At 42.0% G+C, this 26,499-nt stretch overlaps 1 protein-coding gene across 5 annotated transcripts; it reads right to left on the reverse strand.

Annotated features, from left to right (window-relative positions):
- Nucleotides 1-2,253: 2,253 nt before the first annotated feature.
- Nucleotides 2,254-26,441, reverse strand: PEX5 (peroxisomal biogenesis factor 5). 5 transcript variants are annotated; one of them, XM_016221848.2, is made up of 16 exons: nt 26,411-26,441; nt 25,621-25,783; nt 25,004-25,039; nt 24,615-24,747; nt 24,269-24,400; nt 12,422-12,527; nt 11,847-11,937; nt 11,331-11,441; nt 10,973-11,065; nt 10,512-10,607; nt 5,760-5,903; nt 5,484-5,554; nt 4,857-5,069; nt 4,376-4,541; nt 3,885-4,042; nt 2,254-3,704 (listed from the first exon to the last, which is right to left on the reverse strand). In XM_016221848.2, exons 2-16 carry the CDS (start codon nt 25,765-25,767, stop codon nt 3,503-3,505), a joined length of 1,899 nt encoding a protein of 632 aa, XP_016077334.2. In that variant the 5' UTR covers nt 25,768-25,783; nt 26,411-26,441; the 3' UTR covers nt 2,254-3,502. The 5 variants fall into 5 exon arrangements, with proteins under 5 accessions (XP_016077334.2, XP_016077333.2, XP_087670929.1 ...); XM_016221847.2 differs by having other exon boundaries at nt 10,512-10,631; nt 26,411-26,440; XM_087814803.1 differs by lacking the exon at nt 11,331-11,441 and having other exon boundaries at nt 26,411-26,435.
- Between the last annotated feature and the right edge of the window lie 58 nt (nt 26,442-26,499).

A 26,499-nucleotide genomic window follows, 5' to 3' on the forward strand; every position in this document is an offset into this window, starting at 1 on the left:
TCAGCAGATCCTATGTGCCTGATAACCTGTGAATTGTGCAGCCTTACACACTCCTCTTCATTTACTTTCTCTTTAAACATGTACAGTCTCAGGGCTTTAAATACCATCTATATAAATGAGACACTCAACTTTATATAGGTAGCCCTGACTTCCCTCTGAGACTTATACATCCCATTTATTTACTTAAAATCTATACTTGGAGAGATCTCTACCTCCAATCTAATGTGTTCAGTATAAAACTTTATATTTTCCTTCCCAAATCTGCTCCATCCACTATTTCCCTTTCTCAGTTGCAGTTGCTCAGGCCAAAAACCTAGGAGTCATCCTTCATTTCTTTCCCTCACCCTCTGCATCCAATCCAGCATTAATTTCTATCAGTTGTACCTACAATGTATATATACTGAATTTGTCCAACTTTCTCTGGCTATATGCTATCCACCTATCCCCTCCACTCCATGTCCACCCTACAGTAAGCCACTAACATCCCTCACCTGGCTTACTGTTGGAGCCTCCATACTGGTCTGCCTGCTTCAGCTCTAGTCCAGCCTCCACACCCCCACAATCCATTCTTTATGCTGCAGCTATAGTGGTCTTTTAAAACTACATCACTTTTCTCCTTAAAACTCTCCAGTGATTTATTGTGGAACTTAGAATAAAATTCAAACTCTTTTTTATTATTGTTGAGTATTACAGATGTCCCCCACTCCTCCCCTTAAACTCTACCATAATCAAAAAGAGCCTCTCTGCCATGGTTCCTGACCACCTGTCTACCCTCTCCCCTATTCCTCTCCACCCCAGCCTTCTTCCTGTGGGACTGCACAGAGCTTTTAACCTCACATCAGTCCTCCCATTTGCCTCCTGGGACCAGAACTCCGAGTGGCTGGCTCCCTCCGTTCACTCAGATCACCTAATGACAAAGACCTTTTCTGACTACCTTATCTAATGTTGCCCCCCAAACCCTCCCCTTTACTCTCCTGTGCATTTTGATTGCTTCATAGTACATATGAATACCTGAAATTTTCTTATTTACTTGCTTATTCTGCCTCTCCCCCTAGTATGTAAGCCACGAGCACAGGGACCTTGTCTGCCTTGTGAACTGTATCCCTGGTGCTGAACAGCACCTGGCACATGATAGGGGCTCAACAAATACCGGCTGAATTTTATTTGGGTTCAAAAGAGGCACCTGGCACAGACCATGCAAGAAAAGCATCCTCCTGGATGCCTTCCCACCACCAAGTGCAGGCAAGGCGGACAGACCTGAAGACTTCATTTAAACCAGACGTTAGCTAAGCTTTCAAGCCATTTACTCAGCCACTTTCTTCTTTCCTGTATCTCCCTGCTATAGAATTTACTGCCTCAGACTGCCCAGCCCAAACCCAGGCTTGGGGCTTCGCACTGCCCACTTCTCAGAGCCCCGGACTCCAGCTGCCTGGAGATCACCCAGGTAGTGGCAACAGATGCCCTCCTCCCTCATGGTATTTAATTTTCTTTCCTATTAAAGTATTACATATGAACTAAAAAAAAATTGGAATTACAGAGAAGCATGACAAAATGGGGAAAATCACTCATAACCTTCACACTTTTAGCATATTAGGATATTTCCTTATTCTCTTTTCAATGTATTTTTTCTTGCAATAACCTGTGGTATGCTAACCTTTTCTCATTATAATGTCAGCATTTATCGTCCTTGGAAACTATACCATAAATAGCTAATAATACTTCCCTGTCTAGAAATTTACTGAACCAGTTCTCTTTAGACATTTTTTTAAAATTCTAATGTGGCCTTGAACATTTATCTCCAAAAGAAATATTTGTTTGTATTTTTAAAATTTTCCCTAGGATAGTGACCCATGTTGATACGGCTCTTCACACAGTCCTGAGAAACCAGGTAGAGCCAAATGAAAACCTCTAAAAGCCCTAAGCATTAAAAAAAACTACAAAAATTCTCCCATGTAATTCACAATAAAACAATACCAAACAATGACACAGCACCCTCATATTTTTTATAGAAGTGTAAAAAATGATTGTTAAACACCTGTCTGCCCTGCTAAACCATAAGCTCCACCTTAGTCATAATACCTAGCATGTATTAGGTGCTAAATAATTACTAGACAGATGGGTAATCAATATATCAATGAGAATTTGAAAGATAAAAAGGGGAAAACTGTTGAATACCAATCCTCCAAACACCAACCAACCTCCCAACACCCCAACTTCATGCCTGGCAGCAGAACTCAGACACGTGTCAGTCCATTTATTCTTCATACAAATATTTTACAGTTTTATTTTAAAATCATTTACACACATTCATACAAAGAAAAATAAATTTCAGGATGGAACCTTGGGACCATGGTAATTTTAAAAAAATCTCTCTGATCCTTAGCTACTGAGGACAAGGCAAGAGGCTCAGCAGTCCTTTCTGGAGGTTAGTGCAGCTCTCCATGCAGGGCCCAGTTGAGAAGAGTCCAAGCTGCTCCCTCAGCTTCCCTCCATCTTCACCTTGAGAAGGGACTACAGGGAAGGGGATTTTTGACACTCTCCCCTAGAAACATTTTAAGACATACAGCAAATAACCTAAGGTAACACTGAACTCCCTCTTTGCTAGGAATTTGGCAAGATGGCAATTTCTGAACCAATTTTTCTAGAAGAGCTACTAGCTCAATTCTTACTCACAGGTCTAAGAGGAGGAGGGACTGCTGCACACACCACATTCCTCATCCTGCTGCTCTGACCCACCAACGGCCACAGAACAGAGCCCTTGATCTGATCTCATCTGGTCCCTTCTAGGCTAATTCCAAAAGTGAGCCTTCCTGCTACCCAACACCTAAACACTGTGTAGCAATTTACCCTGGCAGCTCTTGAGGACCCCTCGATAGTGATGCCAGCATTACTGTGTGCAGCACTGTACCCAGGAATCCAAGCGACAGCCAGGAGAGGTTCAAGAATGACAGAACTCTGAGTATCCCTACCCAAATTCAGCTCTGCTGAGCCAAATCAGCATTTAAATCAAACAGGCCAACTCCTGCCATCCCATCCTAGATATAGTCATCACAGAGGTGCACAGTAGAACATCCTATACATAACTGCTCAAGGAAGCTGTACTATTATCAATTCCCAGTAAAGGGGGGTGGGAGTGGAGAACAGACATTACAAATGTGGTAGACCCTATGAGAAATGGCAGCTGATGACAACAGTTACCCTATTACTCTGGGTCCTACCCAAAAAGCAGCACCAAGAAAGAGCATGATGAGCAGAGAGATCTGTAGCTGGATGTGCGGCCCTTGAATTACCAAGGGACTCTGAGATAACACAGTTCATTTTCCTACAATTATGTAGGAACAAAAACAAAGACTACTCACGCCTACACTGAGGCCGCTCCTGAGAGGCCATACCGCTTATGATTATCAGCCCACCCCCTTGGTAGGCCCATTTGGGGAGAGGGAGTCACATCCAGAGCGGGGACCCCTCTAGGCAGACACTCGCAGGGCAGCCCATCCCACTGTCACTGGGGCAAGCCAAACATAGTTAAGAGGGTGGACAGATCCCGGGCATCAGCTGCCCCATAGGCATCGCTCTGGCCTAACATAGACAATGCCAAACGCAGAGTGCTCCAGATGTTCTCTGACATGGCACCCCCTTCGCCCCGAGGGCCTCGGCTTTTCTTCTGCATGTTCAAGGCCTCCAAAAAGTGTTCCACAGCCTCCCTGTAGGGAACAGGAATGAGTACTGGTGAGCAGAACACCAAGGAAGGAGGTAGGTCAGCTGGTATGGGGAGAAAGAACGCTGGGGATCGTTAGTCAAATAACAGGAGCAGAGAATGAGGAGCTAGGGCCAAAGGCAGGGAGAAAAAGTTCATTCATTCATTACTCGAAAGACACTCTCACCGGTGAGCCCCAAGGTTGATGCAGCTGATGCCCAGGTTATAGCGGGACCGTATGTAACCTGGCTGCAGCTCGAGGGCCCGACGGTAAGCAGCTACTGCTTCTTCGCTCTGGTTTCCATTGGCCAGGGTGGCCCCTAGCTTATTCCACAGCAAATAGTCCTGGGACAGGGATGAAGAAGGGTTAGGAGCATAAGCCAGGCTCAGGTCAGATTCTGCCCATTCCTCTGGTTCATCAATCTGCTTAGCTAACACATGTTACAACCCCATTCCTTTCTCCTCAACAGTTCATTGTGTGGCTCAGTGTAACCACTCTCACCATATAGACTCCCTTAAGTTCAGAGGACCCTACACATCCACCCTTCTTTGCCCAAATCTCCCAAGGTATTCAGTACATGGAACACTGGAATGAACTGTCCCATGACTCCAAAGGTCCCACCAAATGATTCTCCATCAGGTACAGTTATGTCCCTTTTCCACTCTCCCAAGGCTTACATTGGGACGAACGCTGAGTGCAGCTGTGAAACAGTCCACTGCCTTGTCATACTCCCCACTCAGGTTGAAAAGGACCCCCAACCCACACTGCACATCAGGGTCAATGGACGTAGGGTCCAGGCGCACAGCTGCCAGGAAGAGCTCTTTCACTTCAAGAAACAGGGAGCTGGAAAAGGAGAGAAAAATGTGGATGGATATGTCTATATTCCTACCCCTCCAAAATAATTCCTTAATTAGTCAATCATATCCCAGAGATCCATCAATCTATTAGCCATCCCTCCTACTCTACTCCCAAATTCCAATTTAGAAACCTGTTTTTATGTCTCCTCCCAGCATTACACCGTAGAACACAGACCTTCTACAAGTCAACCCTAGGACTCCTATTACACTTTTAGACCCTTGAGTCTCAATCCAAACTTCCAAAATCAAGGTTTTCCTCCTAATCAGATTACCACTCTCACCCCAGGAACTCCTCACTCACTCGGACAACAGAGATCCCAGGATGCGCTTGCCGGGGCCCAGTCCTACCCCACTGGCCCCTTCTTCCCCAGGCACCACCAGATGGGCATAGGTTGGTGTGTAGCGCAGCCAGTCTCTCAGGGTTTCACAGGCCTGTCGCTGCAGGGACTCGTTCGTGAAGCTTACAGCCAGTGCCATCAGTGCTGTCCGGTTATCTGGCTTTAGCTCCAGACACCTGTTTGGACAGAGATGGGCAGAGCTGGTACTGCAGTGACAGTGGCACCCACCAGCACCCTGGGACCCAAGCCAAGATTCAGAATGTAGTCACGATGACCTCACCTACCAACTCCCTCAGATTAATGTACAGAGAAATCCTCTACATGTAAGTTATTAATAAAGTTACAGATTTGAGAAAGGAAACATTTTAGCAGCCAAGGAACAAGCCAGGGTCCCACAAATAAAACCAAAAGCTGCTGAAGAAATGGAACCAGTTATCTCCAATTCACTCCAAACCTTAGAGTTTCAATCATGAGAAACAGTCTTATTAGTGGCCAGAAAGAAGACAAGGATCTGGATCCAGGCTCTTATCATTCTAAAGGCTATTTGGAGAACCCTGGAACCACCTCACCCCACCTTCCAGTGTACTCACTTCCGCAGCGCACTGATGGCTAATAGTTCTTGTTCATTCTCTGCCTGAGTGGTACCCAGATACTGCCAAGCCTAGAGAAAAGTTGACAGATTCCATCACCCATGTATTCACCTTTCCATACTCCCTTCCTCTGGCTCCCCCTGACCCACTATCTCACTCTCACCCTCACCCCAGGCCATCACACAGGCTCTAATCCATCTGTACTACTCTTTGGGGCCTCCCTCAAAACTGGAGGAAGCAGTCACTAACTTGAAGTCAGAATAATGAGTTACTCACTTCCATGTGCTTAGGATCCTGCTGCACAGCTGCCTCAAAGAGCAGCACAGCATTCGGCAGGTCCCCATCTTGAAGTCGCCGCAGCCCTTCCTCAAAAGGCTGGGGGTGGTCACGCAGGGGGTTCTCCTCCTCAAACTGGTAACCCTGCAAGGAAGAGAAGCCAAGCAGGAACCCATATGAGAAGGAGCCATCACAAAACAGCAGGAATAGGAGATGACACCAAAACAGGGGTGGAGAAGAAGTTGGAAGGCCTCCAAAAAGGTATCTGAATAAATGCTGGAAAATTCTCCATATTAATAAGGAGATCCTCTATGGCTATAGTAAAATCATTCAGTTTTGTGCTCACACTTCTATCTTTGGTTCACAATAACTGGAAAGCTAGGCTAGTCTACAAATTCTGATCCATGCTGACAACAAGCTTATTTTAGGGACCCTTTATAGGCCTGGATTTCCACATCCTTGACTTCTCACGACTGAACAGAACACATGTCTTACCAGAATTTGCTTATAGTAATGAGATAAGTTCTACTTAACTATTCAAAGGACATTTCTTGTTATCCTGTAATAGTGTGATAATGTATAAAGGAAAGGCAATTTGGAGTCAGAGACTCTGCCATTTAAATGCAACTCTACCTAGCTCATGGAGTCATTGTGGGCAATAACGAGATAGCATGTGTGGAAGCACTTTGAAAATTTTAATTTACTCCCCAATTTCATTCTTAAAAATTATTATTAATCTTTATCTGATAGTAAATGAAAGCTAGATCCCAAAATCCTGGGGCAGAAATGCTTCAGAAAAACACTGTTCCCTTCTAACTGAGGACTTCTCATTTGAAGACAGTGTTATGATGCTCTGTGCAAAGTTTTGTCTAGTGGTATTTTATGTTAGGCAGAGACGTAATAAGGTAAAATGGTAGTCACTAATAAACCATATGACTTGGGACAAGCAAATAAAATGTTCCTTCTTGGAGAGTAAACGGTTACCATCACAAAACAATATACCAGATAACAACAAGATGCAAAATACCACGTAGGTCCCTTCTAAATGTAGTTAAGGACAAATGAGGATGAAAGTGTACATAATAAATACATGAGTAAGGCCCTTTTACAATATTATTATGAAACTGCTAAAGAACCAGAAACATTTAAATCTTACCAAAAAGTTCTAAATCATTAAAAGTCATCAGATGCAAATTATTTGTAACAAATAAAAATTAAATAATTACAATGGAGGTTTAAGAAGCAAGACATATACAAGATGGATTTGGACATATACAAGATGGAATGTATAAAAAGTATATTCATGTCAAGAATAGGTAATGTTCCTGGGACATCTCTGTACAATCAGAAAACTCAGAAGGTAGAAAATGACACTATGCCAGGCATCAGTAAGCCTTTTCTGTAAAGCACCAGGTAATGTTTTGTCCCAACTACTCAACTCCACCATGGTAGTGAGAAAGCAGCCACAGTTATTATTTAAATAACTAAGCATGACTTATACAATTTTCACATTACAAAATATTACTTTTCATTTTTGTCAATCACTTTAAAATGTTAAAACCACTCTCAGCTTACAGGCCATGCAAAACAGGTGGCAGGCCAGATTTACCTACAGGACATGGTTTGCCAACACCCACCTTAGACTATTAAAGTTCAACAAAATAAATCCTTCTGTATTCATCCTCAACTACTGTCCTCATCAGTCCAAGTCTTAAGCCACCCTGTAGAAAACAGTGACCACTGTTGTCTATCACACAATTCCCTAATTACAGTAATTCCTGCCTCTCAGAGCTATTGAAAGCATCAAATGAGAATATTCACCAAAGCTTTACCAAAAAGCTTAAAATGCTATTTGTAAAAAGGTATTACCCTCAGCAGACAATGTAACAAGTCAGTGCCATTATGTTGCAACCACAGGGTTCTCTAAGTATCCTCTTGTTTATGCTATCTATCCTCCTTGAGATTTTTATCAAATGCTAATCAGAGAGAAATTTTTCAAAATGAGAATATTTGCATAGATTTTTTTTTAAAGTGCTCTAGAAGAATCTTCAAAACTATTACATCCTGCCCGGCCGGGTGTGGCTCAGTGGTTGAGCGTCGACCTAGAATCCAGGCGATCAGGGTTTGATTCCCGGTCAGGGCACATGCCCGGGTTGTGGGCTCAATCAATGACTCTCTCATCATTGATGTTTCTATCTCTCTCTCCCTCTCCTTTCCTCCCTCTGAAATCATTAAAGATATATTTTAAAAAAAACAAAAAACACAACACTATTACATCCTAAAAAGTCTAATCCAAGCCAATCATTGGGTCTGATCATTTTCTGATTTATTCAAAAATTTCACAGGATCACACTGCAAAAATAGGATAACTACTAAGAAGTGTATCCTATCACAGAAATTTCTCCTTTATGCTCACAGTATATAACATCTGCTTGAGCTATACATACGTGCTGTCTTGAAAAATTAAAGGACCATCAATAAAAATTAGTACATTCATGCCCGGCGGGTGTGGCTCAGAGGTTGAGCATCAACCTATGATCCAGGAGATCCAGGGCACATGGGTCAGGGCACATGCTCAGGTTTCAGACTCCATCCCCAGCAGGGGGCATGCAGGAGGCAGCCAATCAATGAGCACTCTCATCATTGATGTTTCTCTCTCTCTCTCTCTCTCCCCCTTCCTCTCTCTGAAATCAATAAAGACCAAAAAAAAAAAAAAAAAATGTTTGTACAGTCAGAGACCCATGAACTTATATGACAATCAGAGTCAGATTCACATTTGGGGGGAAGAAAGTACTAATGACATATAATTCAGTAATAGCACAAAGCCAGATAAAACCTGAATTGTTCATTATTAGTAAGTAATAAAGTAAAGCATATTTTTGTGAAACATTAATGCAAATGTTTCTAATACTAATTTCACAATATCCCAAGGATCAATGATATCAAATAGGGTTCAAGAATCTAAAACAGAATTATGTTTTTAAGTTTTGAACTTAAAAATTTATTTGGCCTAGCATATCATTAATATGTGAGTAAAAAAAAATGCTAAGAGAAAAAATGCTGCTCATATGAAACTAGTGCTATGTCTATATTTATCAAAAGCATGGAAATTTTTATCTAAAATTTCAGAACTTGCCATTTATAAGTCAACAAAAATTATTCATACAAATTAATAAAAGTGGTATCTTCCTCATCAGAATGCTATAGGAGAAACTCTTATTATGGTAAAACATAGGGCAGGGTCCCAAAAAGTCAACTCTCTTTTTTATTATATTACTAGATAGCTCTCAGGAAATCAGACTGGGATAATAAAAATCGTGTTTCTCTTAGTACTGTTTCATTGGCTTTTTAAAGTTATCTTGAACTTTATTCATCTCTACCTCTGCACAGCTCCCTTATGTCAAGATCCACCTTCATCATCCTGCCTTATATCTCCACCCCTGGTTCTAGCCCAAGTCCCTTCCAAAACAGATCTGACCTGAGAAAAAAACATTACTATTCACCTCCCAAGTTCCTATTTTGCCTTCTACAAAACCAAGTAATTCTTTCCCTTCCCAATCATGCTTCAACTCAGCAGCTCAATTATTAACCACATCCCCAAATGCCCTACAACCCACAGGTAGTATTTTTTTACAATGATAAGTCTGAAAAAATACACACTTCTAAGGCAATAGTATATACTATATACAAAATTAGGTAATCTTTCACCAGTGACTCCTGTGAAGTTTTCCTAACATTTAATATAATTCTTTAAAAACACCCTAAATTGGGGCAAGTGGTTCTAATCTCAAGGAAGAGATTAGAACTTAAATTTATGAGTTAAAAAAAAAAAAATACACAGAGGGCAAGAGGAGGTGGAAGAGGGCATAGAGGGGATAAATGATGATGGGAAAAATAAAATAAAATAATAAAATTAAAAGTACACAGATATTGCCCGGCTGGGCGTGGCTTAGCAGTTGAGCATCAACCTAGGATCCAGGCGATCGGGGTTCAATTCCCGGTCAGGGCACGTGCCCAGGTTGCGGGCTCGATCCCCAGTAGGGGGTGTGCAGGAGGCAGCCAATCAGTGACACTCTCCTCATCAATGTTTCTATCTCTCTCTCTCCCTCTCGCTTCCTCTCTCTGAAATCAATAAAGATATTTTAAAAAAAAAAAAAAAAAAAGGTGTGGAGGCACAGAGAGAGGTGTGGAGGCACTCCACACCAAAAGAGTTATCAATCTTCTCAAAATGTTCTCAACCTCTCAGGCAGAGCTCCTTTATTTGTGCTCTTCCTGCATCATGTGCAAACCTCTACCATAGGTATAACATCATCATATCATTGGTATTTAACAAGGATGGTCTATTATTATTAACCTTTATAGCCTAAGAATAAAGCATACTCTCAATTACTAGAGGACAGCAGGGGTAAGGGAATGTTTTAGACTTCCTTTCATAGAAAGGGGCTTAAGAAAATAATTACTTAAAAGTGAGTACCCGGCCCATCTGCCATGGCTCAGCAGTTGAGCATTGACCTATGATCCAGGAGATCGCTGTTTGATTCCCAGTCAGGACACATGCCTGGGTTGTGGGCTTGATCCCCAGTGGGCAACCGATCAGTGACTCTCTCTCATCATTGATGTTTCTATCTCTCTCCCTCTCCTTTCTTCTCTCTGAAATCAATACAAACTTTTTTTTAAGTGAGTACCCAAATTCAGGATTAAAGAAGAGACAACAAAACAAGGAAATCCTGCAATCTGAAAACCTATTCTTACCTTATCATAGGAAGCAGCCGCGAGGTCATCATAGTCAGAAAGCCAGGGGTGAGCCTCAGCATCCCGTTTCGCCATCTCCTCCAACTCTGCCTGCAACTTGTCCCAGAAATCGACATCAGACTGTAAGGAAGGGAAGGCAGCTAGAAAAAGGGGATACATCATGACCACCCCCCCCCAGCTCCTCTAGAACAATTCCCTAAGGCAATAGTTCTTAAATTTCAATATGTTTAAGAGCATCTGAAGAGCTTTTTAAAAATGCAGATTCCTAGATCCTACCCCCAGATTCTGATTCAGTCGTCTGAGGTGATGCCAGGAATTGGCATTGAGAGGCGCCCACCCCAAGCAATTCTGACACAGATGATCCAGGAACTCTATGTTCATCACCTTTATTTTAACACACCCACTCGCTCCAATGGAGTCTTTTCTCAATAAGTGTCTGCTCCTGCACTATCTGCTCTCACCTCTATAGCTGACTTGGCTCGTTCAAACTCCATATCAAGGGCAGATGTGTTTACTGGTCTTGTGAACTGGTCAACCCAGGCCTCTGATGTACCCTGCGACAAAGAAGGATGGTCATACCACCACCACCAACTTTCTACCCACTAAACACCAACTCAATACCCACTGACTACCACCAACCTGGACACTTTGGCCAAGAAGAATAGTCTCAGAACCTCTTTCCCACCCACTTGGACCTGAATGCTACCAAGACAAGCTGGAAATAAAATCCCTTCCCCATCTGGGACCATTGAACACTAAACCCAAGGCCTAGGGTACAAGCTGGCTCTGAAGTGGAACTGGGTGGTGACAATGTCCTACCTGCTGCTGTATAAACTCTGCTGCCCACTGTTCTGCCTGAGCTCGGCCAGACCCTGCACCGGACTCCAGGGACACCTGCCCCTCGCCAATCTGCCGCACGAATTTCAGGAACTGGGGCACAGAGACACACATAGGCCACTCGGGAAAGAACTTCCAGGTGTGCACTCTTGATCATGCCCAAGAGGAGCCTGCACTTACCCCTCCCCCCTGACCATCTATGGCTGCAGACAAGATATGCTGAAGACCCCAAAAAATGTAGAGAGCAAAAAAGAAAGGGATTTCTGGCTCTAAAGATTTGAGAAGGCACAGAAAAGAGAAAGGGTTAGTAGGCAAGGAAATGAGGGAAAGAATGTTGGAAGGAAGAGGCAGGTTCCAAAGTCTCCATTCTCCAGACTGGAAGGAATGGACCAAGGATCTCATCTCCTTCTCTTTAAACTGAACTGGGGTAAGAGAAGCAAGACCCTTGACTTTCAACACCAGCTCTGCTGGGCAAAGCAGCAGTGGGGTGTGGCTCACCTCAGAATTAGCCAGTTTGGGGTCATCCACTTTGGCCACAAAGTCACTGGCAGTGTGCTGCAGATCCTCCTCAGGATGATAATCATCATACCTGGAACAGGTAAAAACAAACTAATTTTACACATTAGTTAGCCATTACCTTCCCCATATTATTTCTCCCCTCCCAGCCCATGGCAATCACAGCTCCTATGGGGGAAAAGAGAATGACCTTACTCCACTCTCTTGTTGAGGACCTACGAATTCCAATTTACATTTAAAAAGGACAGTGGGGCAGGAGTGGTAAAGCACTGGCCACGTCCTTTTCTCTCTCTTTCCCAAATATATCTTTTCAGCGAGAAGGAATAGACAAGCTCCAAATTAAAATGGAAACAGGGCGCATAAAGTAAAGCTACAAACTTTTGGTTAGGACAATTAGGATTCTTAGGGATCATAACATAGGTGGAAACCTTAACGTACAAAAGGAGGGGGTAACAAGTTGGTTTGGGAATGTGGATGGAGGGGGTTGGAGGAAGCTAGGAAAACTGTCCAACCCTCCTTCCACAAGGATCCATCCAGAAAGAAGTAGCTGCACTCACCAGCGATCAGTGGCAGCTGTTCCCTCAGGCTCTCCCAGCCACAACTTCTCCTCTGACTGTTCCAGATATTCCTCAGCCCAGCGGGCAGGGGACACAGACAAAGGGTCTGCAAGAAGCAGAGAGTTGGGGAAATCACACAGGATTCAGTGAGTGGACAGGGAATAAGAATATTAACTTGACCAAGCCAAAGCAGACAAAATCCTATTTAATCCCTTAGAGACCCCTGGTCAAAAGAAAATATTACTAAATTTTCAATATCAAACCCACTGTTGCCCCCAAGGGGCCTGGGATAGAAATTTACTGAGTTAGGAACAGGACACCAAATAAAAAGGCTCAGGAAAGGAGTGAGGACCAAACCCTTTTACTGAAACCTCAATAAAAAACAGAAGGCACTAGGGCCTCCATCTTCCTCGAAGGTACTGCCGGGAAGCAGCAAGGATCTAAGGGAGAACAGAAGAGCTCTTGTTCCTTAACCAAGTCTCTGGTCTGTTCTCTATCTACAGAGTTCACACCCTCCCAATGAAAGGAGCCTCATATTTCATCTTAATGTACCTTCCAAGAGAAACTGAGAAGCAGGACACTGAACTAGAATTATGGGTCCACTCTTCCCACTGATGTTTGGGTTTTTTTCATTCTTTAATTGAGATTAAATACAGACATGAAAGTTCATCAAGTCTACCAAACTTAAGTAGACTGTTTCATTAATTTCTACATAGGAATACACTCAAATCACCACAACCCAGATCAATATTTACAGTTCCCTCACAGGTTCCCTTATGCCTCCATCCCCCAGGGATAAACTACTCTGACTTCAGTCACTTTTGATTAATTTTGAGGATTATGTTTTAAGTCTAGTTCTAGAAATTGACTTAGCTCTAGTGACAAAGGGCACAGCTGCAACATCCAAATAAACATATTAAGGCAACAGATCGAATGAGGGTGCTGAACTAAGTGTTTCTCAACCTCTAGGACTTTGCCCTTTATTATTCTGGGGCCAGGAGGAGGGGGGAGGCAAAGAAAAATTATTCTAAAGGGCCCTAAAAAATGTGTAAATGTAGAGAAAGTGTGAGCCTCCTTCACTCCTGCTCTGCATCCACATATTTACAAACCAGATACTAAGATGGACATTCTGTCTTTGTTCCCAATTTAAAGATCTGTCATTGCTTTTAATACTGAGGAGATTTATTCCCTCTTAATGTTTAACAGAACTTTATATTCCATTTAACTGAGACTTTGCCTGAATAATTTCAACAAAGTAATCTCAACATCTGAGAAAGTAACGTCAAAATCTGAAAATACAAAGAATCAAGACTCTCAAAATATAACTAATTATTAATATTACTAATATAATAAGAGATACAGTTAATTTTTTGATCATGGACTCTGTCTCTTAATTTCACAGACTCCCAACATTTATATCCAGATTTCCCTCACTAGCTCTTACAGTCAACATTTATTTTTCCTCTGCCCCAACTAGATGCTGGCTCAAGAGTAGAGACCTAATAAGGAGATACCTAACACTTAGACTTTATAATACCTCCCAGTTCCTTTGTCCCATTCTGTTGAAAAATAACCCATCCCTCCTTCTTATTCTTAACTAGCGTGCTTTATAAAAGTACACTCAGGCCACAAGTGCTCCTTACAAAGACAAGGAGCAACAGAAAAACATACAAAGCACCTGGACTATAAAATAGACATGAGATAAATTAAAAGAAAATCCCAGAGGTGAGAAAAGACTTCTTCAAATATCTATAATTTGATATTTGGCCATATTAGCCAAAAGACTCAGAATTTTCTGGCACTGGGAACTGCTCCAACAAAGGAGTCAAAATAAAATTACCAAAAGAATACCACTTGGCCTTCACAATATTTTTTGAGAAATTCTTACAGAAAATCAGACCCATTTGGATACCTCTGAGACTGAAGCAACTAGAGCCTACAAAGGGAAGGAGACTGTCCTAGGTAAAATTGATAAGCAGAGTTAAAATTAACAACCTACATGCCAAATATACAACTCAAAATGTTCACCTTCATACAGTTTCTCATGGTGTGTTCATTCCAACTAGGAACATCTACCCCAAACTCAGAACTTCCTACCCTTATCCATCAAAGTTTCTGTGTTTGCTAAACAGCACAGTGGTAAAGAATGTAGGTTCTAGAGTCAGCCCACCTGCACTCAAATCCCAATTCCACAATTTATTCACCATGCATCTTCAGACAAATTACTTAGCCCTCCAAGTTTCCATTTCCTTGTCTATAAAATAGAAATAATAATAGCTACCTCATAGGGATTGTCATAAAGACCAAATGAGATAATGTATACACAAAACACAAAGTAACAAATATTAGCTATTGCTATCATAGTTGTCTGCTCATAGCAAACTCACACCAAAAGTAGAAAACACCACAATTGTTATTGTGATGGGATTGTTATTCATTTCATTCCATAGCCTCTTCCTCTGTCATCCAGGGGAATCTATGGCAATCTTCTGCTTCTGCTGCCCACTGCTTTTCCGATGAAAGTACAGGTTTATCTCTCATGATTATCATTGGACCTCACATACCACATTAGCTGAGGCTGTCTAAATTGAAAACTCCTTAAAGATGTGTTTCATTCCCAGAGCTGAGCAATCATGAGATGGAGAATTATTTGGCCCAGAAAATTAGGATTGGGGGGGGCAGATACCATCAAGAAATATGGCAGACTAAAAAATGAGGTTCATGTGGTGATGGAATAACTCTATATCTTGATTGTGGCGGTGGTTACACAAATCTACACATGATAAAACTGCATAAAACTATAAACACAAACACAAATAAGGGCACATAAAACTGCTGAAATCTAATAAGCTCTGTGGACTGTACCAAAGGCAATTTCCAGACTTTAATATTGTGCATAACTAACTGTTATGCAAAATGTTATCACTAGGGAAAACAAAATAAAAGATACACAGAACCTTTCTGTACATTTTTTGGCAACTTCCAGTGAAACTATAATTATTTCCAAATAAAACATTAAAGCAAAAAAACTGAACTTCAAGGTTCCTTTTAAACTTAAATTGTAACAACGGGGATTAGAAAATAATAAGGATTTAGGAGAGATCCAAGATGGCAACAGACTGAGTGGAAGCTACACTGACATTTTCCGGGGACCAATCTGGATTTACAACTAAAACGTAGAAAAATCATCCTGAAAACCAACTGAAGACAAGCTGGAGAGCACCCTCATAACCAAGGAGGAAAAGTGAAGACAACACAGAGGCTGGTAGGAAGTGTGGATGAGAGAGGGCTGGCTGGGCTCCCACAGGCAGCAGCTGAAGGTCTGGAGGGATATCTCAGCTGTGGGGGGTTCCCACTGAGGACTCTGGGGCCTAAACCCCAGGCTGGCTTCCCAGCCAAGAGCACCAGAACTCAGAAAGATGCCTACATAACATCTGGCTGTGAAAAGCAGCTGGGTTTCTGTCTGCCAGGGAGAGGCAGCTGGAACTGCAGGCACCCTCTTAAAGAGCCAACGTTTTGTGTGCAGCCACTCACCTTGGGCTCCGGCGGAGGGGGAGGAGAGTAGACTGGAGCTGTGTGGGGAGAGTCTGGGGTTGTGGGTTCTGGAGAGTGAGATCGGGGACGCCCATCTGGATTCCTGTGCCAAGTCATTCCCGCAGACTGTGGAGGACATCTTTCTCAGGCAGCAAATTTTCCACTTTTGCCTGAGGGGGGAAGCAATTGCCTCACCCTGCTGGAGAGCCTCTCACCCTGCCCAGGGGAGTTTCTACAGCCTGAGGCTTGTTAAAAGACAGATAACAAGCAGCTGCCCCACCCTGTGGAGCTTCTACAGCCCCAGGCGCATTAAGAGAATCAATTAATCAGCCTGCTGGCAGAGGCAGGCCTCAGGGTGCTTTGAGTCTTTCTTTGCCTGATCTGCTTCAGGACCTGGGCCTTGGAAAAGCAGACTTTGGTGTGCATCTTGGTCCAGTCCTAATGCACCCAGCCCCAGCAGAGAAGACCTCAAGCCTAGGGTAGTTGATAGCTCCAAATGGTGCTCAGGGCCAGTCAAAAAATGCATCTAACATTGGCCTGTACCAGAGACCCTCCAAAAAGCCTGAGAGTCCTAGCAGATCTACCTACCACTTAAAAACAAACCAAAAAAAGTAGCCAAAATAGAGAGACCAAAAAACAAGCCCCAAATGAAAGAACAAGAGAAGTCTCCAGAAAAAGAGCTAAATGAAATGGAGATAAGCAATCTCTCAGATATAGAGTTCAGAATACTGATTGTAAGGATGCTGAACAGCATGAAAAAAGATATGGAAACTATGAAAAATGACCAGTCAGAAATGAAGAATGACATAGCAGAAATAAAGAATACATTGGAAGGAATAAATAGCAGATTAGAGGAAGCTGAGGATCGGATCAGCGAATTAGAAAACAGGGTAGAAAAAAATCATTCAATCTGAGACCCCAAAACAAAAAACAATTAAAAAACAGGAGGAAAATCTAAGGGAGCTGCGGCACAGCATGAAACATAACAATATTTGTATTATAGGAGTGCCAGAGGAGATCGAAAGTAAGCAGGGGTTAGAGAACCTGTTTGATGAAATAATGACATAAAACTTCCCTAACCTGGTCAAGGAAAAAGTCATAAACATATATGCACCCAATATAGAGCACCTAGATTTATCAAAAAGCTTCTAGAGGACTTTAGGGGAGAGATCAACAACAATACAGTCATAGTAGGAGACTTTAACACCCCACTGACTTCACTGGATAGGTCTTCCAGACAAAAAATCAACAAGGAAGCAGTGACCCTAAATGACACACTAGATCAGATGGATTTAACTGACATTTACAGAATATTCTTCCCCAAAGCTGCTGAATATACATTCTTCTCAAGTGCACATGGGACATTCTCAAAGATAGACCACATGTTAGGACACAAACCAAGTCTCTACAAGTTCAAGAAGACTGAAATCATATCAAGCATCTTCTCGGACGACAGTGGCATGAAATTAGAAATCAACTACAATAAAAACACTAAAAAACATTTAAACACATGGAGGCTAAAAAGCATGTTTTTAAACAATGAATGGGTTACCAAAGAGATCAAGAAAGAAATAAAAAAAAATTCCCGGAAACAAATGAAAATGAACACACAACTCCAAATCTATGGGACACAACGAGAGCAGTCCTGAGAGGGAAGTTCATAGCACTACAAGCCTACCTCAAAAAACAAGAAAAACTTCTAATAGACTCTCTAACCCTACAACTTAAAAACTTAGAAAGAGAATAAGAAAAGCCCAAAGTAGAAGGAAAGAAAATAATAAAGATCAGAGCAGAAATAAATGACATAGAGACCAAAATAACAATACAAAAGATCAATGAAACCAAGAGCTGGTTCTTTGAAAAGATAAACAAAATTGATGAACTTTTAGCCAGACTCATCAAGAAACAAAGAGAGAGGACCCAAATAAACAAAATCAGAAATGGAAGAGGTGAAATAACAATTGACCCAACAGAAATACAAAGGATTGTAAGAAAATACTATGAACAACTATATGCCACTAAGTTGGACAACCTAGATGAAATGGATAAATTCCTAGAAAAATACAACCTTCCAAAACTCAATGAGGAAGAGTCAGAAAGCCTAAATAGGCCAATAACTGCTTATGAAGTTGCAGCAGTAATTAAAGGACTCGCAGCACACAAAAGCCCTGGCCCGGATGGTTTCACAGGGGAGTTTTACCAAATTTTCAAAGAAGAACACCTATCCTCCTCAAACTATTTCAAAAAGTCCAAAAGGAAGGAATACTTCCAAACTCTTTTTACGAGGCCAGCATTAGCCTAATTCCAAAACCAGATAAAGACTACAAAGAAAGAGAACTACAGACCAATATCCCTGATGAACATAGATGCTAAAATCCTCAACAAAATATTAGCAAATCGTGTATGCACCATGACCAAGTGGGATTTATTTCAGGGATGCAACGCTGGTATAATATTCGCAAATCAATTAATGTGATACATCACATAAACAAACTGAAAGACAAAAATCACATGATCATATCAATAGATGCAGAAAAAGCATTTGATAAAATCCAACACCCATTTTTGATAAAAACTTAGCAAAGTGGGAACAGAAGGATCATACCTCAACATAATAAAGGCCATATATGACAAACCTACAGCCAACATCATACTCAATGAGCAAAAACCAAACCCATTTCTCCTAAGAACAGGAACAAGACAGGGGTGTCCACTTTCACCACTCTTATTCAACATACTACTGAAGTCCTAGCCATGGCAATCAGACAAGAAGAAAACATAAAAGGCATCCAAATTGGAAAGGAGGAAACAAAACTGTCATTATTTGCAGATGACATGATATTGTACATAGAGAATCCTAAAGACTCCACCAAAAAACTACTAGATTTAATAAATGAATTCAGCAAGGTAGCAAGGTACAAACTTAACACCCAGAAATCAATGGCATTTTTATACACCAACAATGAAGTCTCAGAAAGAGAAACTAAAAAAAAAAAAAAAAATCCCATTTACCATTGCAACTAAAAAAATAAGATACCTAGGAATGAGCTTAACCAAAGATGTAAAAGACCTTTACTTAGAAAACTACAGGACACTAAAAAAGAAATAGAAGAAGATATAAACAAATGGGAAAATATACCATGTTCATGGATTGGAAGAATTAACATCATTAAATGTTCATACTATCCAAAGCAATCTATAAGTTCAATGCAATCCCTATTAAAATACCAACAGCACATTTCACAGATCTAGAACAAACACGGCGAAAATTTATATAGAACTAAAAAAGACCCCAAATAGCCCTGGCAATCTTAAGAAAGAAGAAAAAAGTTGGAGGGATCACAATACCAGATATCAAGTTATACCACAAAGCCACTGTAAGCAAAACAGCCTGGTGCTGGCACAAGAACAGACATATAGATCAGTGGAACAGAACAGAGAACCCAGAAGTTGACCCACGCCATTATGGTCAATTAATATTTGACAAGGGAGGCAAGAGCATACAATGGAGTAATGACAGTCTCTTCAATAAATGGTGTTGGGAAAATTGTACAAGTAGTGCAAAAAAAATTAAACTAGACCACCAACTTACACCATATGCAAAAGTAAATTCAAAATTGATAAAAGACTTAAATGTAAGACATGAAACCATAAAAATCCTGGAGGAAAACATAGGCAGCAAAATCTCAGACATCTCTCGTAGCAATATGTTTGCTGATACATCTCCTAGGGCAAGAGAAACTAAGGAGTAAATAAACAAACAAATGGGACTGCATCAAAATAAAAAGCTTCTGCACAGCAAGAGAAACCATCAACAAAACGAAAAGGGAGCCCATTGTATGGAAGAACATAGTTGCCAAAGACACATCTGATAAAGGGTTAATATGCAAAATATATAAGGAACTCATACAGCGTAACAAAAGGAAGATAATCCAATTAAAAATGGGCAAAGGACCTAAATAGACACTTCTCCAAAGAGGACACACAAATGGCTAAGAGACATATGAAAAAATGTTCAATATCACTAATCATCAGAGAGATGCAAATTAAAACCACAGTGAGGTATCACTTCACACCTGTCAGAGTAGCTACCATCAACAAATCAACAAACAACATGTGCTGGCGAGGGTGTGGAGAAAGCAGAACCCTAGTACACTGCTGGTGGGAATGCAGACTGGTGCAACCACTATGGAAAATAGTATGGAGGTTACTCAAAAAAATTAGAAATGGAGCTGCCTTTTGACCCATTGATTCCACTCCTAGGAATGTATCCTAAGAATCCTGAAACATTAATCAGAAAGAACATATGTACCCCTATGTTCATAGCAGCACAGTTTACAATAGCTAAGATCTGGAAACAGCCCAAGTGTCCAGTAGATGAGTGGATAAAAAAGCTGTGAGACATTTACACCATGGAATACTATGCAGCTGTAAAGAAGAAGAATCTCGTACTATTTGGGACAGTATGGATGGGCCTGGAGAATATTATGCTAAGTGAAATAAGCCAGGCAGCAAAAGACAAACATCACATGATCTTGCTTATACGTGGAAACTAAAGAACTTAATAAACTGATGAAAAGAATAGATTCAATGACATGGAAGCATAGATGAGACTGACGAATGTCAGAGGGATGGAGGAGGGCGGGTGGGTGCAGGGGGAGAGAGTAACCAAAGAATTTATATGCATATATGCACAAGCCAAGGACACAGACAAAGGTGGGGAGAGGGACTGGGGAGGGGGAAGGGACGGGGTGGAACGGGCCATTGGGGAGAAAAAGGGACATCTGTAATATTTTAAACAAAAATAAATTTTTTTTAAAAATAAATAAAAAATAAAATAAAAAATAGGCAAAGGACCTAAATAGACACTTCTCCAAAGAGGACATACAAATGGCTAAGAGACATATGAAAAAATGTTCAACATCACTAATCATCAGAGAGATGCAAATTAAAACCACAATGAGGTATCACTTCACACCTGTCAGAATGTCTACCATCAACAAATCAATGAACTACAAGTGCTGGCGAGGATGTGGAGAAAAGGGGACCCTAGTACACTGCTGGTGAGAATGTAGACTGGTGCAACCACTATGAAAAGCAGTATGTAGTTTCCTCAAAAGATTAAAAATTGACCTGCCATTTAACCCAGTGATCCCACTTCTAGGAATATATCCTAAGGAACCCGAAACACCAATCACAAAGAACTTATGCACCCCTATGTTCGTTGCAGCCCAATTTACACTAGCTAAGATCTGGAAATAGCCCAAGTGCCCATCAGTAGATGAGTGGATAAAAAAGCTGTGGCACATTTACACCATGGAATACTATGCAGCTGGATAAAGGATAAGGACCTTTTATCCTTTAGCACAGCATGGAGGGAACTAGAAAATATTATGCTAAGTGAAATAAGCCAGTCAGAGAAAGACAAATACCACATGATCTCACTTATATGTGTAATATAATAAACAAAATAAACTGATGAACAAAATGGATCTGGAGACATAAAAGCATTGAACAGGCTGAGAGATCTCAGAGGGAAGGTGGGGATGGGGGAGTGGATGGGGACAGATTAATCAAAGAACTTATATGTGTATAAGCATAACTCATGGACATAGACATTGGTATGGGGAAAGCCTAGGGATGGGATGGATGCAGGGTGGAGGGGATCAATGGGGATAAAAAGGGGACATCTGTAATATTTTCAACAATAAAGATAAAGAAACTTAAAAAAAAGAAAAGAAAATAACAAGGATTTAAAGAATATATCCTGTCATCTCAGTCTACTTATCCATTAAAGTAACAAGTACTCTATATATCATCAATATAATAATATCACCCACAAATGTTATGAGAATTTAAGAAAAAATTCAATTAATAGCAAATCAATTTCCTTTAGCTCTTTCTCCCAGATTTTACTTTATTCACTCACTAAATACTGAAAATCCACTACATACAAAGCAATATACTACTGCAATAAGACATTTTTATGAAGGGAGACTCCAAATAGCTCACCTTCTACTTCCAGCTTCCCATGTCCCTGCCTCTGTGAAGCAGGCATGGTTACAAAAGAATTATAAAAAAGGAGGAGAGAGAGATCTCCCAAAGAAGATTTAACAGACTTAAGGTAAGACAGGTCCAGTGTGTTTTTGTAAAGTTGTTTTGCAACATTGATTTCAATGGCTGCAAACAATTCAGGTAACCATAATGAAAATCTCATCAGTCTCAATGCTTTTAGTAGCAATGATTTTTTTTTTGAGTTGTGAAAAATGACTGATGCCCACACATTACAACTGTAATATAAGAGATAGCACTTATACCTAAGGTTTGTATGAAACACTGAGTTTTAGTCTGGTGGAGGGTCTCTGTTACAGCTCAGATTTCTAAGTAATAGTGTAATGGTTCTAAGTATAGGGCCTAGAGTCAAACAGACATGAGTTCGAATATCATCTCTGTTACTGAATGACTTTGGACAGAGTATTTAACCTTTCCAAATCTTAGTTTCCTTATCCATAAAATGGGGAAAGAATGCCAGTCTTGTAAGTGTTCTTGTGAAGATCAAATGGGTTTAAGAATATAATGTGTAGCCCAGCCGGGCATGGCTCAGTGGTTGAGCATGGGTCTAGGATACAGGCGATCGAGGTTCGATTCCCTGTCAGGGCACATGCCTGGTTGTGGGCTCGATCACTGACTCTCTCATCATTGATGTTTCTGTCTCTTTCTCTCTCCTTTCCTCTCTCTGAAATCAATAGATATATTTTTTAAAAAAAAAGAATATAATGTGTAGCTCTAGCCAATTTGGCTCAGTGGTTGGAGCATCGGCCAATGGACTGAAGGGCCCCAGGTTCAATTCTGGCCAAGGGCACATACCTCGGTTGCAGGCTTGATCCCTGGCCCTGCTGGGGGGGGAGGGGGAAGGAAACAATTGATGTGCTTCTCTCACATAGATGTTTCTCTCTCTCCCCCTTCCACTCTAAAAAGCAATGGAAAAAATATCCTCAGGTGAGGATTAATGTGTATAGCACGATTAATGAAACCAAGAGCACCTACTGTTTACCTTAAACTCCAACTTAAGGGTGGGAAAGGGAGTTATGATAACAGAGACCATTAACTTTTTTTATTCTTACTAATTTTTTTTTTTTAGAGAGAAAAAGGGAGAGAGATAGAAACATCAATGATGAGAGAGCCGTCATTGATCAGCTGCCTCCTGCATACCCCCAACTGGGGATGGAACCTACAACCTGGGCATGTGCCCTCACCGGGAATCCAGCACAATCTCCTGGATCCTAGGTCAATGCTCAACTGCTGAACCACGCCCAGCTGGGCTAGTCTAGAATTTTTGTAACATTCTTCATTTGAATCTCGTTATTCTGGATTTCTTAAATTGGAAAAAGACTAGCAATGCTTCTCTGAGAGCAATCAAGAAGAGAAAAGCTAAAGAGAATGCCCTTCTTCTATGTCCCTAATCAGACAGGCTTGGCAGGGAGGGGGATCAACCTCAAAGGATGCAGTGATCATGGATGCTCTCGAAAGGGAAGACCCTGAAGACTGAGACCCTGAAGAGCTGACGCTGTAAGCCTGGCAGTACCACATAACGGTTAAACACACAGGGTCTGGAATCATTTAAACCCAGAGTCAAATCCTAACTCCACCACTCACAAAGCTGTGTCACCTTCGGCAGTTGTCTTATCTGTAAACTAGGAATAAAAACAATAACTATCTCAAGGGTTCTCATAGGAATTAAATAGATAATGCATTTAAAAGCACTTAACACAAAGTCTTTTAACATGGTAAACAAACATTAGCTATTATTATTAATTTTTATTATTATCACCAGGGTATGTTCTTTGACCTCCAAGATCTTATACTTCAGGTCCTTAAACTCAACAATTTCATTCTCCAAGGCCCAATCCTGCTCAAGACGACTTAATGCCAGAATCCCATGGCTGTGTTAAATAATTCTCTCTTCCTAGGCCACACTGCAATCCAGCCAATCTCTTCACCAAACTATAGTAATAAGTTTCAAGTAACAAAGAAGTAAACATAACTCCTCATGTTTCCTCTTTCTCTTCTCTCCTTTTCTCCTTCTCTCTCTATTTCATCCAGTTCAAACCTAGTTCACTGTTTAATACAAGTTTCAATTCCCTATTATCACCTAAGGGAATTCAGGTTCAGTGCCCCCATAGAAATAAGCTGAGTCCAGAAAAGTCATAAGCCCCTGAAATCACTCTACACCCTTAGATGATTTAGGGTAACAGTGTAGAACACTGATTGCCCCATAGGAACCATTTTAGATTTTTCAATGATGAGCCTCACCTGTAACTTCAGAAATGAATTCTTGGGACCAGTCAGTCTCATTATAATCCTGAGTTACATCCACAGCATCTCCAGCTGCAAGAAACTCCTGGGCCCAGTTCTCAGATAAAGCCAAGTCTGCCACACCAGGGGCTTGAGAGAGAGAAAGAGAGAGAGAACTAAGAAACAAAAGAAATACATATTGTTCTATCATGCCTAAGGAACCCTGAGTGCACATGAAAACACTATTCCCTTTGTCTCCTTCTGCATCTGTTTCCCGGTCCCAGCAACATCCGAACATGGAACCCCCTTGGCTCTATCTACACAGAAAATGGTGATCTCCCCTCACACCAGACTCTGGACCCACCTCTCTGGGGTGCCTGGCGAAAGCTTGACTGTTCAATCTCCTGCATCTCTGCCAGGAGGTCATCCATTTTGAAGGTCTGAGGGGCACGGGACACAAGTGGTTCATTCTGGTCCTGGAGGAATTCGGCCACCAACTATCAGAAGAGAGATGATGAGATGAACTCGGCAAGAGACAGGCCAGTTAGATGGGGGTTACTAATGTCAAACAGAAGGGAAGGAAAACACAGAAACTATAGATTTGTAAATACTCAAAGAATACATTTTAAGAAATAAGCAGGAAGGCTAAGGCAAATTTCATTTGGTCAAAAACTAAAATATGAGTGAGCCAAGTTTAAAGTAAAAACATAATGGGCAAAAGAAAAATGCAACAGAAGAGACTGGTATATTTACCTCATCTTCAGAGGCTACCCCCAAAGGCTTAGATACCTAAGACAGAAGGGAGACAATATGGTAGAGTGGTAAAGATCAGACACACAACTAACTAAATGTGGGTTAAAATTCCAGCTTTGCCATTTATATGATCTTGGGCAAGTCACAAAACCTCTCTGAGCCTCCATTTCTTCATCTATAAACTGGCTGCTTTCATCAATATAAAGATGGACAGTGCTTAGCTTATTACTTAGTAAACACTCATTAAGTGGTAACTATTATTTGCAACACAATAGAGCAGTGATTTTCAACCTTTTTCATCTCATGGCACACATAAAACAATTACTAAAAATCTGTGGTACACCAAACATTTTTTTTGCCCATCTGACAAGAAATAGGTATCATGTTGATTCATTCACAGCCGACAGCTATTGTTGTGTTGGCTGCTGTCATTTTTTTTATTTTTATTTTTTGACAATCTAAGGGAAAAGAGGTCAGTGCCTCTGACTAAACAGTCAGGTATTTCACGTTTTAAAAATTCTTCCAGCACACTGAAAATCACTCCAAGAGAGAAAGCAGTTAATAGGTATCCCCCATCCCAAGGCACTACTTGGGCTTTCCACCTCAAGAACACTCACCGCCTCAGAGGCTGGGGTTCCTGGTGGCCAGGGACCAGGCCTTAACCCCTCCTGCCGAAGGGCCTTGTCCTGGGTGAAGTGCCCGGCCAACTTCATGAGAGGGTTGGCACCCCCGCATTCGCCCTCCACCAGCTCCCGCATTGCCATGGTGACCACCAGCTCTCTGATGGGCAGAGAAGGTTAGGAATTGAGGTCCCGTAGTCAAACTCAGCCCACAACTCAGTCCCTACCTGGGGGAAGCAGACAGAAGTCTGTCCCAGGTTAGCCACTGGCCATACTCCACCCTGTGCCTTTTGCTGTGGCCCCCACCTGTCAGGAGTCCCAGAGGGGGCCGCTGCCCTCCTGCCGCAACCCTCTCAAAGGCCACAGCTTTCAGCCTCGGCCTCCCCAGCAGCCTCCAAGACTGCGGTCTCAGGCGGAGGGACTGGCCGGCAGGCAACCCTCAGAGGGGCCTGAACCCAGGAGACGAGGGGGGTATAATTCCGCACCTGGGCTGTACCGGGGCATTAGTAGGGCAAGGAAGAGTGGGAACGCCGCCTGACCGCAAGGCCAGTCCCCCATAATCCCGGTGGTCCCGAGAGCATCGCGGGGGAACCATCCCCTCCCCTAAGTCACCTGAGCCCCTCCCCCAGCTCCGCCAAACCAGGCCCACCCCTCCCGCGCTCCGAACCGTCCCATCTCCACCGCCCCAGTCGCAACTCCAGCCCTGTCCCCAGGACCCGCGAGGACACGGCAAGGACAGGGAAAGCTCGGTGAACGTGTCCTCCGTTCCCCTTAGCCCTGCGCTCACCGTCGCGCGCGGAGCCGCACGACCCGCTGGGGCACCGGGTGCGGGCCCGAATGGGAGAGGAAAAAATGGGGCGGGGAACCGGGGGCGGG

The sequence above is a fragment of the Miniopterus natalensis genome, chromosome 2 (genome assembly GCF_054644295.1).
Source record: "Miniopterus natalensis isolate mMinNat1 chromosome 2, mMinNat1.hap1, whole genome shotgun sequence".
NCBI lineage: Eukaryota > Metazoa > Chordata > Mammalia > Chiroptera > Miniopteridae > Miniopterus > Miniopterus natalensis.

Coding starts and splice junctions, on each gene's coding strand:
- PEX5 (XM_016221847.2), bottom strand. CDS start 25,767: ATGGCAATGCGGGAGCTGGTGGAGGGCGAATGCGGGGGTGCCAACCCT. Junction 11,066..11,330: donor CAGAGTTTATACAGCAGCAG/GTAGGACATTGT, acceptor TCTTTGTCGCAG/GGTACATCAGAGGCCTGGGT. Junction 5,070..5,483: donor GCCATCAGTGCGCTGCGGAA/GTGAGTACACTG, acceptor CTGTCCAAACAG/GTGTCTGGAGCTAAAGCCAG.